Source organism: Phaseolus vulgaris, chromosome 3 (assembly GCF_000499845.2).
Source record: "Phaseolus vulgaris cultivar G19833 chromosome 3, P. vulgaris v2.0, whole genome shotgun sequence".
NCBI classification, from domain to species: Eukaryota; Viridiplantae; Streptophyta; class Magnoliopsida; order Fabales; family Fabaceae; genus Phaseolus; species Phaseolus vulgaris.
In genome coordinates, this window is record NC_023757.2 from 13,508,958 (window position 1) to 13,523,606 (window position 14,649).

Sequence of the window (14,649 nt, forward strand, 5' to 3'; positions counted from 1 at the left end):
AATGTCATGTCACATTATACCATTTGTAGAAAGATAAAATTTTATATAGAAAAACGTTAAAGTCGGGCCACCCAAGAAATAGCATCGGGCCGGGTGAATACTGAAATAACTAAATGGACAACGATTGAAATTCAGATTGCAAAATAACTGTGCATTAATTTATAAACATTAAAAAGGTTTTATAATAATAATAATTTGACCAAATTGTAATTTTTTTATACTTTTAGTCTTTATCATTGATTTTGATCATTCTATTGTTTCCCTCAATCTTAGACTACCAATATTTGAAAATGATCTATTTTTAAAATTTTTAATTTGTTATAAGTATATTTTAATTAATATTAAACTATTTTTCTAATATTTTAAATAAATATATTAGTTATAGTCCAATTGGATCAACATGGAATATATACAAAGTTAATAATTAGATTTTTTTTTTTTTTTAAAATGACAAAAAATAGAATGGTCAAAATCATGAATCGGGAATTAAATTATGGAAATAATAATTTGACACCCATAAAAAAATACACCCACTTTATAACTCACTTCAATAATATAATAATATGTATTAGAATTTTAATTTAAAAGGTAAAATAAATATAAATAAAATATTATTATTTTGAGTTAAGAAGTAAGTGTTTTCGGCTTGATAGGTATCAAAATATCACCACTCTTAAATTATTAAAATCAAAATTTATACTGATAATTTAATGCATGGCCAAAATCTATTGCACTCAATTTCTAAGAATATTACTTGATATTTTTTATTTTATATATTATATTCTTAAGTTATTATTATAAGTTTAAATATATGTCTAATTAATTAAACTAACTAGACGTGGATGACACTAAGTCTTGAAACATTATTCTTTAAAAAAAAATCTTCGCATTTTTTTCTATTGTTTTGAAATAATTTCCGTTTTTAAATCTTCTTTACACGTTTTAAAGCTCAAGACTCTCATTTGACAAGACATTTTAGGTAGCTTCATGTAATGCCGGTTTATATGATAATATTTTTTATTTTTTTTTCAAATCTGTTTTTAGCTAGTTAATGGGAAAGAATAGCAGTGCCAGAGATTAAAAGTAATCAAACGATTTACATTCAAAATTCTTTAAAAATTTACTTTTTAACCATTTTATTGGATTATATTTATTCATCAATCGGAATACAGTTATAGACTAACTTACATTACCTTTTTACCGCAAATTGTGAATGTATTTTCGAGCTGACGCAAATATGTATTAGAAAATAATGTCAATCAGGTATACAAATTAAGCTTCTTAAAATTTATCTTTTCCTTTCTACAAGTTAAATTATATTTAACATAAGCACCACATACATACATATATACGTATTCATATAAATATATATATATATATATATATATATATATATATATATATATATATATATAAACGCTGTCTTTTAAACGGTTCTCTCCTATCAATTCTGTTCCTTTTTGTATTTTGGTGAGGAACACACGAATTGCATACTTGTTAGTGCTGCTGCTCTAAAATCTTGCAGGGTTGATGCATTATTTTGTGGTGTCAGGATTTGGGTGTTGCACTAAACTCTTGTTATAGTGCTGCTGCTCTAAAATCTTGCAGGGTTGATACATTATTTTGTGGTGTCAGGATTTGGGTGTTGCACTAAAAACGATTTCTTGAATCCTTCCTTGAGACTGCACCTTATCTTATGTTTTATTAAGGTAGGTGTAATTGATGTATAAAGATTGTGATACCTCAAATATTTGATTGAAATATTTCGTTGTGTCTGATTTTATTTTATTAATTATTTGTTGATAAAAAATATATATAAAAGACAAATTTATGCGGCCAACATTATTTTATGAACATGCACATTTCCTTGAGAAAATTAGTTACTGAATTACAAAAGACTTCATTCCCACTTAATATTACAAGTGCAAAAGGTTAATCCTTTTAGATTAACATTTGAGACATATTTTAGTGTGTAAATATGGTTACTTAGTGACTAAAGTAACATACTTATTATATATGAATAACGCCTTGCCTTTTGACAGAACACATATAGGTTTAGAGCACACAGGCACCAAAACGTTTCTTAGAGCATTGTGTGAGAGAGATCGGGAAAGGGATTGCCCACAACATTTTCCATGTAGTAGTGTGGATGGCTTGGATCAACCACCACAAATTGCATGTCCTCCGAAGGCTTCCAGTGTCGTTTCCTTTGATTAATAAACCAGTTGTTAATTTGCTTCTGATCCAGCCCTGTTGACTCTGCAAGTGCCAGCTTCTGAGATTCCTGTTCATGCATCAAAATTAAGCAGGTACAAAAACACCTGCTAAGTTATTTCCACAATAACATGTTTCACATATAACTAAAAATAAAGTGATAGATGCAACATACAGATGGGTAAGGCCATTTGTAGTGTCTGCTCCACCAATCAAGTAATTGTTGCCTTGCTTCTTTGGGCAACTTGCCCTTTTTTCTCTTCTTCGTGAATTCCTGCTTCAAACTACCTAGGTATCCACGGTACTTACGCAAGAGTTGACCTTTCAGTTCTTGGTCCTCTGCCTGTGGATCTATTATGTTGTTGTGCACATCAATATCTTCAGATGATCCATTCCTATCACCACCTTCATTACAACCTGCTGTTCAACCCAATTAGAAAACAAAGAACACCATCTTTCTTAGAAAGAAAAAGGTACGTGAATTCTCCATTCAATTTCTTACCAAAGTTACTAATGTAAAGCGTTTATAACATGAACCCCAGAAATTATAATGCTCTTATACCACCATCTGTCTTATGGTGTCCACCAATCTCACTCAATTGAATTCTTTAAATTTAAGATGAAATAATTAACAACATTTGATTACCTTGTCAGTAAACATTAGCTGACACCAAGCAAGTGATCCCAAACCATCTAGTAATTTATCAACTAACAAACTTTATAACGAAAATTTCTAACGAGACTAAAATATATGGTGCTATGGAACCAACAAAATGGCTTGTTTATAGTAAAGTTCAGTCAAATTTGCTAGCATTTATTAAGTTATTATTAAAGCGTAACTCTCCATGACAAGCAAATTTATACAACAATGAAAAGCTTAATGTAGCAAATACAGGATATATTTAACTATCAAACCACTAACTTGTGTTTGGTGCAGGTTTTGACTACGGGGTACGATTACATAAAGGATGACTAACAGTACATCTTAGATAAATTAGAAAACAATGAATGATGAACACAAGTCAGATTTTAAAATGATCCAATAAGAAATGAATCCAACCGTATTTTTAATAAAGACAGTGTCTCCATATCCAACCTTGAGACAGTAAATACCTAAACCCAACAACGTCAGAAAAGAGGACTACAGTCTTTAAATGTCACTGCCTACTTCACCGATTTAACTTGAGTAAGACTAATTTAACAATCATATTAAACCTTATCAAGCAAAAATGGAATTTCACTCTTTGCAGCATGAGGCCACTGTTTCTTTTCATCAGCAAAGAATAAAAGATTAAATATAAGACATGGAAGAAAAGGGGGTGCATAATGAATTACTTCAAAAACTTCATAATTAAAGCAAAACACCACAGTAATTGTGGTCATATTTATCTAAAATCACATGCAACAATATTCATACAGCCACGTTCATGGAGGGGCCAAACTATAGTAGCAAAAAGACATTGCGATTAGTCATGGAAGAAATAAAACCATCAAGAAATTAATAGCAATAACAGAAGTAGTAGTAACAATAATAATTGAATCCACTGAAAAAGTTCAATTGTTCAACACCTACAAAAAATGAAATTGCACAGGGACCCTCTACCCAGAAAAAACCCATGAACTACTAACAATCGGGGGACCAAGAACGTAAAAATTTGTGACCAAGAACGTTAAATTTGTTCCTTTACATCAACAGAAGACCATGCACTACTTTGGGCTCATACATAAATGGATTGATATTAAAGAAATCTCGGCTGTAATTATATCTAAGGCAGTACACAAAAGTTTCCTGCTGTTTTTCACTGTGGTCATCAACGCACAAGCAGCAAAGTTTGAAAAATAACGATGGTTGTCACATTCAAATGCTAATTTCAATCAGCAATGTTAGCACCATGTAGACGTACATATGGCAAGTGACCATCCATTTCCAGTTATAGACACACCAATGTGTAGTTTTATCATATCAAAGACACAGTTATAGTAACCACGGCAATATGCACTGCACGGTCGGACACAAACACATGATAAATAATGACAATACGCATAGATACAACAATTATGAGAATAACAAAGGCCACCTAACTAAAACGCATGAATTTATGAGCATATAAACTATTAAAAGTTAGTTTAGCAAAATCATGATTTGTTGTAGAGCAAAATGATGGTGAATAGCTAAAACTACTTATTTTTGTTTGATAAAATGTAGTGTAAAAGGCCTTCTTTAATGTAATATTATATATTATTGAACATTGTTTGGTAAATATCTCCTGCAACTGCCCCTAAGAGCCTCTTTAAAGCCATTTGTTTGACTGCACTGAGCATGACATTCCGAAACGACCTAGTCACCAACAACCTCGCAATTAACACTCTTGACTCTTGAGCACCAGTTCAATGAAACCCTAGACTCTCTCCACTAAAACCAAATTCACATTCCAGCTGCCACTCCCTCTGTCGTTGGATTTACTTTAAGCATGAGTTTTATCCACACTCAGATGCAAAATCAAACAACAGCCAAGTAGAGAGAGCAGTAAAATCAAATAGGGAAACACACAGAAGAATTTAGGAAAAGACTTGTATTTCCAAAAATAAAAAAGCTGAAATTGTGTCAATATCATCAGGGCACGCAGGAAGGGCAGAATTTAGCCAACAAAAGTTTATTCAATGCACTAACACCGATAAGATGTTATACAGATAGGTACCACCCATTCACATTTTGACAGCCCATGCCAGAATTTCAAGTCTTCTTAAACAAAGAAAAGACAAACACTCTTTATCAATTAAACATCATTCATAATGAAAACAAATACTTAACGGTAGGAAAATTATTTCAACTTTTATCATAAAAAGTAGATGAAGCAAGCACTCGGTTAAATTCAAGAACAAGAAGTTCTTTAACAACTTTCCCAGAACCTACAACCTCGAAAACACAGTCATGCAAGGATATTCAATTAAATAAATTAACATCAAACAGGCAAACACCCAACAAAAGAAACATTAAAAGGATAAGAAACATAGAAATCAAAGCTGGAGTCGGAGAAGGGGTTATGAATCACCAGTGTCGGAAGAAGAAATGGTAAGAGATTTGAACTGGCACTCGATCCTTTGAAGGAAGAGCATGGCTTCCTTGAAGGGTTTGGTGAGCTCTTGCTCGTACTTGATCAGCATCTCACAGTAAGCCTCCATGAACTGGTCTAGCGCCGGATCCTCACCGATTCTAGCCGTTCCACCTGCCATAGTCACTGCAGCAGATGCACATGCTTCTTCTAGCCTTGCCACCACTTCAGGTGGCGCCCCAACCTGCTAAGTACGTGCATCAACTGTATGAGTAAACCCTTACGACCAAATAGCATGCTTGTCATTAATAGTTAAGCTAGCCATCTTTAAAGGGTTTATACTTCTACTACAACTTCTTTTTCTTTAAAATATAATAATAATACGTAGTTCGTCACTAGTATGAAAGGATGACTTACTTTAATAAAGAAATTACTTCACATGTCACAACTCAGATCCGAACTTACTAAGGAAAGAGTGTTAACGAGTTGAATAAATTAATTAAGCATCGTTTTCAATCACTCTAGCTGTCTATATTTATCTACTTTTCACCTAAGTGGGGAACGTTGGGTCAATGGATATCATGAGTTAAGGTTAACCTTTTATGTTTTTCCTTTCCCTCACCTTTTGACAATTGACGTAGGCTGCCAAGAGACGGTGATAATGAGGATGGGCCATGATCTTGGCCTTCACAGCAGAAGAAGAAGAAGAAGAGGAACTTCCATCGTTGTTGTTGTTCGTGTTGCGGCTGTGGATCTCCATGAAATACCCTAACTCAGAGGTGTTGGTGTTGTGGTTATTGTCGTGGATGCTATTGCGGTTTGGGTGGTGATTATTAGTAGTAGTAGGCATGGGAAGGAAGAGAGTATTTGTGTTTGTGTTTACATTAGGATTACGATTAGGATTATTAAGATTAGGATTTAATGGATGATGACCACCATGATGAGAAGTCACTAAAGGCATCATCATCATTGGACAAACCCCACTACTACTTGTATTCTCTCCAAAACCCATCACACTGGAGGCCTCGTTAGAACCACCCTCCATTGCCTCCTCACCAATTCACAGACACACCCATCCACACTCTTATCCGTTTCCCCTACCTATATTATATTCAAAATTTACTACCTCAACTTATCACATGAAGAGGGAAAAAAAAACTAAGCCCACCTCTCCTTTTTCCCTCTCCCTCTACTTTTTGCTCCCAAGATGAGTTGTCTTCAGGGCTCCCCCGGATTTTATGCTACAAGTTTCAGGCCTTTTACAGAAAAATCCAAAACAGTGATCTTGGTGCTGTAGTTGTTGTCTGATACACGAAGTGGAAGAGGGTTGTGTTTTTTTTCTCTACTGTGGCTTTCCTGACAAAGTCTACACAATTTTGCTTGGAAAAACGGGTGTTGGGTCTTTCTTATAAACCTTACCACCACCCATTGAAGCATTCACTGGAGCATGAGTAGAGAGAGAGAGAGAAAAAAAAAGAGAAAGATGCACGCATAAACTGACTGGGGTTTGTTGTAGTAGAAGAAAAGGAGAGAGTGGTGGATGGTGATGTAAATGGCCGAGGGAATGGTGCAAAGAAAGGGTGGATTTTACCTTCCCAATGAAACTCTCCCCCTCGTTTCCTGCACTGCGCCACTGGCAAAGAAAAGCAGGAGAGAGAAAGAAACAGCGCAATTCTTTCTCAAATCTCACTTCTACAGAAGAGAGAGAGAGAGAGGAACGATCAAATCGAGGGAGAGCCAACAAGTAAATACTGACGATGATGGATGACGGATTAATGGAAGAGATAGATGACACGGAATCAGCCTTCACCTTGTCCTTTTTCTTTCCCCTTAAAACTATTTCCACAGTAATTTATAATTAATTTAAAGAGTGAAAAATAGAAGAGAAAAATATTGTTAGCTAGGTTGAAAATGGAAAAAATAGTGAGTTGTAGTATAATTGAGAAGTCGTAAGCCCTATTGGTGTGTTGAAGTAGAGATGATTATGGTTGGTTTTTGTGTGAGTTAGAATTGAGTCTGTGTCCATAGCATAGCATAGCATAGGATCTAATCTGAGATTATTGACTATAGAAAAAGAGCGTGTGGTGCAGTTAAGTAAATAAAGCTGGTAAAGTTTGTGGGACAGTCCGAATGTCTCTTCCTCTCTGCAGTGATGAGATGGTGTAATTCTCTCTCTAGTCTGCTACCATTACCATTATACGTTATGTCCCTCCTTTATAACCCCAAATAATAAATCACCTTCTGCTTTTCTTCACACTTCTATCTCTTTCTCTCTCTCTTTCTCCCCCATTTAATTGCTCCCATCCTGTCACACACCCCATCCATCATTTTTCCCCTGCACTTACCACTAATTATCTTTTTAATTATTATACTATTTTTCTCTTCCTATATTTGTTATATAAATCATTACTATAAATAACAAATTTACAACTATAACTGTAAATAAAATAAAATAGAATTCTTAAATTTCGTTTTCATTAGTTTTGCATGTATTGTGTATATCTTAAATTAAACTATACTTAATAATTAATATACATCATAAATAGTGTGACAAGTTCCTAGTAAATGTTTTCAAATATAATAAATCCATGAAATAAATATTAAATTCTAACCTTTTTACCGAGAATCACTCATCTTAAACATATTAAGAGAGAGTGTGTTTGGATTCATTGATGTGGTGTTATAAAGGAATATATAGAGTCACAAAAAGATTATTGAGTGTATGTTTGTGTTTAGATCGATAATTTTAAAGAGGAAATGGAAAGATGGAAATAAGGGGTGAAAAGGAGAAATAGTGGCATACTATGTTTTTCAACTTTGTTTGTCTCTCTATCTTTAACATAGTTGTGTCTTTCTATTCTGTCCATTGTAAAAGCAGTCATAAATGTTTAAGGTTCACTCCCATAATTATACATTTTTTATTCAATTTTATCTTTTAATTAAAATAATTTTGATGATTCATTTATTTTTTAAAGACTAAATTGAAAGATGTTGAATTGTAAAGTGAAATTGAAATTGCTGAAAGATAAAAACATCATTGAAATGTGTTGGAATTTTAAAACAGAAAATCAACTCAGAAAATTTGTAAACATAATTAAACCATGTGTTTGATTACCATGGGATACTCAGAAAATTTTTAAACATAATTAAACCATGTGTTTGATTACCATGGGCAAGTTAATTTTAGATTGACACATATTTTAAGAGTTTTACTTTGGTTATGACTTTTGATTTGCAGAATATGATGAAAAATTAAAGAAGATTATCACTAGACACGAACTTAACCAAGTGGTTAAGCAAGTGTGGAGATTCTCTTCTATAGAGCAAATAGAAAAACACAATATTAAAGTAAGGATGAAGATGGCAGAATTGAAAACAACACAAGATAAAAATGAGCAAGTAATGACCAAATTTAAAAGGAAGAGAAGATAAACAAATAGAAATTATAAGGGGCGTAATGAATAAAAGAAAATGAGAAAGATGAGAAAGCTTATGAAATTGGTGGAATGAACACGCCACTTGAAAGGGTGAGGGATTCCAAGATGAGTGGTGAGGAGTGGCCACTTAAAGTATATTTTACTCAAGATAAGACCCAAAATGTGATAGAACTCACAAATCACACAAGTAGAGTTTTCTGACTATATTAATTCAAATTGTCAAAATACAAGAGGCAAGGCACCCTATTTATAGGAGAGAGTGTCTTGAAGGGCAAAAGTAAGAGGAAGGGACGACAAAGACAAGAAACCTTCTAGAAACTAGGTTAACCTAGTGTGCTGCCCAAACTAGGGTAAGAATGAAGCAAAAGGAGCGTCATGGAGGGTTTCTAGAAGCTAGGTTGAGTTGGGCTTGACACAAGTCCAAATTATGCTAAATACACCATGATCTACTTAAATTAAAAGTAATGAAAATAGTTGGTGCTTAGATCCAATTATGTGGGTTCTGCTCATGGTAATCCTTTGAGGAATAATGGACTTTGAAGCATTGGCTATGGCCTAATCCTAACCTAACCATGGGTCCTGTGTCATGCTCTTGGTCATCCTTCTGGGAGACTGGGCTAGCTCAATGGTTGTTCTACCTCTCAGGGTTCCATCATGTTCCCCATGTTGGAGAGAATTTATCCACGAATTTGAAACACTTGTAAAGAAAGGAGTTAAATCACTAACATTAAAAGAATTACTCCCTAAGTATGTATCAGGTAAATCTAACTCATAAGCATTATTATTGATCATTCTAATGATCTAAAAGGGACCATCACCACAGGACAGGAGTTTGGATTTCCTTTGAGTAGGGAAACGATCATTTCTCAAGTGAAGTCAAACCCAATCCTCAGGTTCAAAGATCAAAGTTTTGCGTCCCTTATTTGCATGTTGAACATACTTGCCTATCTTCCTTTTCGATTTGGTGTTTGATGTGTTGGTGCAAGTTTTTAATAAAAGTTGCTTTTTCAAAACCATCTTTGCACAACGCTTCATCAAGTACAAGGATGGGAAGTAGGTCAAGAGGTGTAAGGGGATTAAACTTATACACAACCTCAAAAAAAAATTGAGAAGTAGTAGAATTAACCACTCGATTATAAGCAAACTCAATATGAGAAAGTAAATCCTCTCACATCCTAGGATTCCCGAAAATAAGGCATCTTAACATTAAACTTAGTAAATTTGAGTATTATGTAAACCTTAATAACTTAGACCCTAAGAAAAAATCTATAAATGAAGATATAAAATATAATTGATTAAATTTTTTATTTATAATTCTTGTTGATTCATCCAAACTCTCCTCATTCGGATCATTTTAAGATAATTTTGATTTTGGAATATGTGGTTATTTCCTTGATTATTTTCTTTTTTTGTGGGATTTTATTATTTTTATTTTGAAAGACTTTTAGACTGTCCTTATTTGGGTAGCTTACGAATGAGATTGAGTATTATCATTAGCAGTTTGTAAAATGAATTTAAAATTTAGATTGTTTATTAAGATGACATATTAACTATTTTATGTTACTATCATCCATTTGTTGGTATGAGAAAAATACTTATATATATATGTATAAGCAATTTGACTAAGTATTTCATTAGTTTCTCATATGAGCATTAAACATTGGTTGCTAAATTCGCATACAATGCGTATTTAGTGTAGGTGGCTAAGGTGAAATTCCTACTCGATGTCTTTCGTTTGCAAGAGTTCCATTATTTCAATCTATAGGCCTCAAAGTCGTTCCCAATTAAAGGGTTTAAAAGAAATACACTCAAATGTATTTTGCACTCCTTGTGTGTTTGTGCCGAGAAAAAAAACTCCTTGTGTGTTTGTACTTTAAGCTACACTCATATATGTAAAACACTTTAATTGTTTGCTTTATTATTTTGATGATTAAACATTATAATTTTACTACTTCTCAATATCATTCAAATGCTAAGATGTATACTTTAATATATACGAAATTAACTACATTATGTGATTTACAAACTTTTTTTAAAAAAAAACCCAAATCCCACTAGACATGTCAATTTGATTTTTATAAAAAAAATGATAATAAAAAAAATTATCTCGAATAAAAAAGAAATAATTTTTTTATAGGATTGTTTTTTTAAGGCGACAATCTAAACATACTTTTAATGTAAATATATTAAAATAATTCTATAAAACAGATTTATAACATAAATGGAATATGTTTAAGTTTGTTTACAATTTAGGGTTTAGGGTTTATTAAACAAGAATTTAACATTAAAAATAAATTATTAGATTCTTAACAAAATTTTTAAGTGTAAATTAATATGAATAATAAGTAACAACAAACATTAATTAAAATAAAATGTATAGCATGTTATTTAAGAAATAAAGTAAAGAAGGAATATTAATTAGGGAAAAAAATCTCAATTACAAATGATATAACAAAAACTTAAGAAATCGATAAGGTTGGTGAGAAACCTACTCCTTTTGTTATTCTTATTTTTTATATTTACAAAATTTTGGTACAAAAATTTGTCTCCCCAAAATAAAAAATAAAATCATAATATCTCATAAGTACATTTACTTCGAATATCTATTTATTCATTAAGTAGTCTTAACTTCTCATGTTTTCTTCAACATCTGCTATGTCACTCTTATCTCCATACATGACTATCATTTCGACAAAAAAAAACATTTTTTACTACGTTATAAACATGTAAGCAAAACACTCAAACTTAGCTTTGAATTAATATATATCTTCTAATTATTAAAAAATCTACTAAAAATATTCATATTAACTTATAAAATATCAGTTTAATTATCTCTAATATAGTTACTTTGATGAAAATGTACGACTTCTATGAGAATGAGGTGCAAAAACGTTTCGGGTCTCATTTTGGGATGATGTTCACCATGATCTTTGTAAGCATTTGATTAAAACTCCAAGACTTGAAACTTTAATAAACGTTTCTTAAATCCTGGTTCTTTCTCTCTGTTCTTTTCCTGGTATGTAGTTATCACTTACTTTATATTCAAGGTCTAGGGTCAAAATTAGATTCTAATATTTTCATCACCTCCAATTTTGCGAGTGTTCCATATTTTTCGGCTTTATTTATCGTGCTTGGAGTTTATCTTCTGTGTCCCTTATTTATTTTAATGACCTGCACATGAAAACTAATAATAGATGTGAAACTTTGGCAAACAAATAGTCAAAAGCAGACAAGTTTACAAAACATGAAAAAAACAACAGTTTTACAATAATTCTTTTCTATATAATACTATGAAGCATAAATTTATCATTAAGTTCTAAATTTTAGGTAATGTCTATCTAGGTCCCTTCAATACAAGATTGATTCCAAAATTCGAATTCCTTTGTAGGGAATCATGTGCAAGGTCTCTCCGGTTTGGATTTATGTCAAGGCTGGAAAAATCTTATAGAGTACACTTTCTACGTTTCCTATAAGCACAAATTCACACACATTAAGTAATTAGCTTTAAAAATACAATTACATATTTAAGTTTAGTCATTCAATGTTATTTATTTGTATGTTATACATTCTCAATTAATTACAAGTTACAGCTTATATGAATTTTAAAATAATTTTTATAAAAATAAAAATATAATAATAATTTTTTTAATTGTAGTACAAAGTTTGACATTACTAATATATAATTTTTTATAAATTGTTTGATAGATGACAACCTTAATTTTAATCCACCCTTCTTATTTATAGTTTCTTTGAATTACATGATTGATTGTAGCTATAAAAAGGAGCATGTAGAAAGTTGAAGTAATGTTCACATTTGAATCCACTAATTTCAGTGGAAAAGAATGCAAAAGAAAGAGGATAGAGAGGGGGAGGTGCCCTAACATAAGGCCAGAAAAAGAAAGGCAATCTACACCGTGTTTTTGTAAATAATCCCTTTGTCCCAATAATATATATATATATATATATATATTCCTTTTATATATATATATATATATATATAAAAGAAGATAGAGTCAAATGTTTTGATATTAAGTGTTGTTATTGTTGTAGAAAAGTATAATCGATTATGTATTAAGAATAGTTGATTATGGTCTTTTCCTTGATATTATGTCTTTTTTAAATAAATATAATTTTTATTGTTTTGATTTTTACATTTAACGGAAAATCATATGTGTTTTTGTCATTTATTACATTAATTTTTTTTTTAAATCTTTAAAAGTATAATTTGTTATTTATTTTATTCTAAAATTTAAAAAGTTAGATGATTTATTAATAATAATAATATTATTTTTTTATATGATTACAAATTTATAATTAAGTTTAGATATTTATTTAATAGAGAATACATTTTTAATTTTGTTTGTTTAAAAAATTCATATAATTATCTTTTACAGTGTGTTTTTATCTTCATGTTCATGAGAAAAGAAGATTCATGAACTTTCTTATTTACATCCACGGATATGCGAGCAAGTGTGGGTATGAATTTGTGAGATGAAGTTGTTTTCGCATCCTTTCTTATGAGGAGAGAAAGAAGAGGAAATGAGATGATTGTCTGATTGATGCACAACTTATTACTCTAATATACCTCAATTTAAAAGATATTTATTTTTTCTTACCTTTACACATTTCCACTATCCAATCCAACACATAACATTAAACTTAAAAAAGTTAAATATTTACTTAAAAATGAAATTATTCTTTACCAAGAGTAAAATGTTTAGTTAAGTATATAATTAATTGAACAGTTTTGAAAGATATTTAGGTATAAGTAATTTTTCAGCAACCAGATGAAATTGATATATATCACACTATTTATTTAGTTATATTATTAATAAAAATTTAATCATGTTTTCAATTTTTAAAAATATGACAATAATTCTATTATTTATCCAAATGTGATTCAACTTTTACTAAGAGCGACCAAACTTTAATACAATAAATAAATAATAAAGCAAATAATTCTTTATTTCTTATTAATTAATCATTATTTAAAGAATTCTTTATTTCTTTATATATATTTATTAATAATATTTACTATATTATAGTATTTATGTCACATCAATCCAATCTACTTTAAACTTCTACATCACTTTTCCTTTAAATTTATTTAATTTTCTTTATATTAATACCTTTTTTCCCTCATTTTTGTTTATTTTCTCATCCAAACAAATCACTAAGGATCTTAACCAAAAAGATTCAACCAGACTTAAAGGATAGCATTATGTTATCTTACTTTTACACGTCCTTCCCTTATCCTACTAAAGAGATATTACCTTATTATGAAGATCATAACATCCTTGACCCACAAAAATTCCTTCCAGGGCAGCCTCTAAATCAACATTTGAATCTCTTCTCCATCACACTTGTATATCTTCTTTTAGTTTAAATATTAATTGGAATATCTTTACCAATATTAATTGGAATGTTACTTGTACACATTTGTCAACAATCAAAATATCAAACAATTTTAAAGACTAAAAATAATTAATTGTTATAATAATTTTAAAAACTATTTTTTTTAAATTAATTTTTATTATTATTAAGTAATTTCTAAACGACTATCTAATTAGTTACTAAAGTTTTAACTACTAATAATTTAGATTCTAAATTTTAATTGTTAATTAGATACCAATTTATAAACTATTTAAAAATAATAGAAATCAAATTGATTTTAATCTTTAAAATGGTTTCTAATTTGTTAGTATAACAACTAATTATTTTTAATTTCTAAATTTAATTTCTATTTCATAATTTTCTTGTAATATATATATATATATATTATTTAATATTTTTTACTTTTTAATTGAAAAAATTACATACTCAATAAAGAAATAATACAATACATTTTTCTACATAAAAGATAAATCAATAATAAAAGTTACAGCATATGTAGCCATAATATATAAAAAGAGATTAAATACTTTTTTTTCTTCGTCAAATTCATT

At 30.4% G+C, this 14,649-nt stretch overlaps 1 protein-coding gene across 2 annotated transcripts; it reads right to left on the reverse strand.

Moving 5' to 3' along the window:
• Positions 1 to 1,842: 1,842 nt before the first annotated feature.
• Positions 1,843 to 7,325, reverse strand: LOC137806735 (homeobox protein SBH1-like). Of its 2 annotated transcripts, none has more exons than XM_068606993.1 (4): positions 5,890 to 7,325; positions 5,268 to 5,511; positions 2,390 to 2,631; positions 1,843 to 2,284 (listed from the first exon to the last, which is right to left on the reverse strand). In XM_068606993.1, exons 1-4 carry the CDS (start codon positions 6,310 to 6,312, stop codon positions 2,084 to 2,086), a joined length of 1,110 nt encoding a protein of 369 aa, XP_068463094.1. In that variant the 5' UTR covers positions 6,313 to 7,325; the 3' UTR covers positions 1,843 to 2,083. The 2 variants fall into 2 exon arrangements, with proteins under 2 accessions (XP_068463094.1, XP_068463093.1); XM_068606992.1 differs by having other exon boundaries at positions 5,268 to 5,514.
• Positions 7,326 to 14,649: the final 7,324 nt, after the last annotated feature.

What these genes read in the sequence shown, in the direction of transcription:
- LOC137806735 (XM_068606992.1), bottom strand. Translation starts at nt 6,312, where the DNA reads ATGGAGGGTGGTTCTAACGAGGCCTCCAGTGTGATGGGTTTTGGAGAG. An exon ending in CATTTCTTCTTCCGACACTG is followed by an intron (nt 2,632 to 5,267) that starts GTGATTCATAAC and finishes GTTGAACAGCAG; the next exon opens with GTTGTAATGAAGGTGGTGAT. An exon ending in ACAAATGGCCTTACCCATCT is followed by an intron (nt 2,285 to 2,389) that starts GTATGTTGCATC and finishes ATGCATGAACAG; the next exon opens with GAATCTCAGAAGCTGGCACT.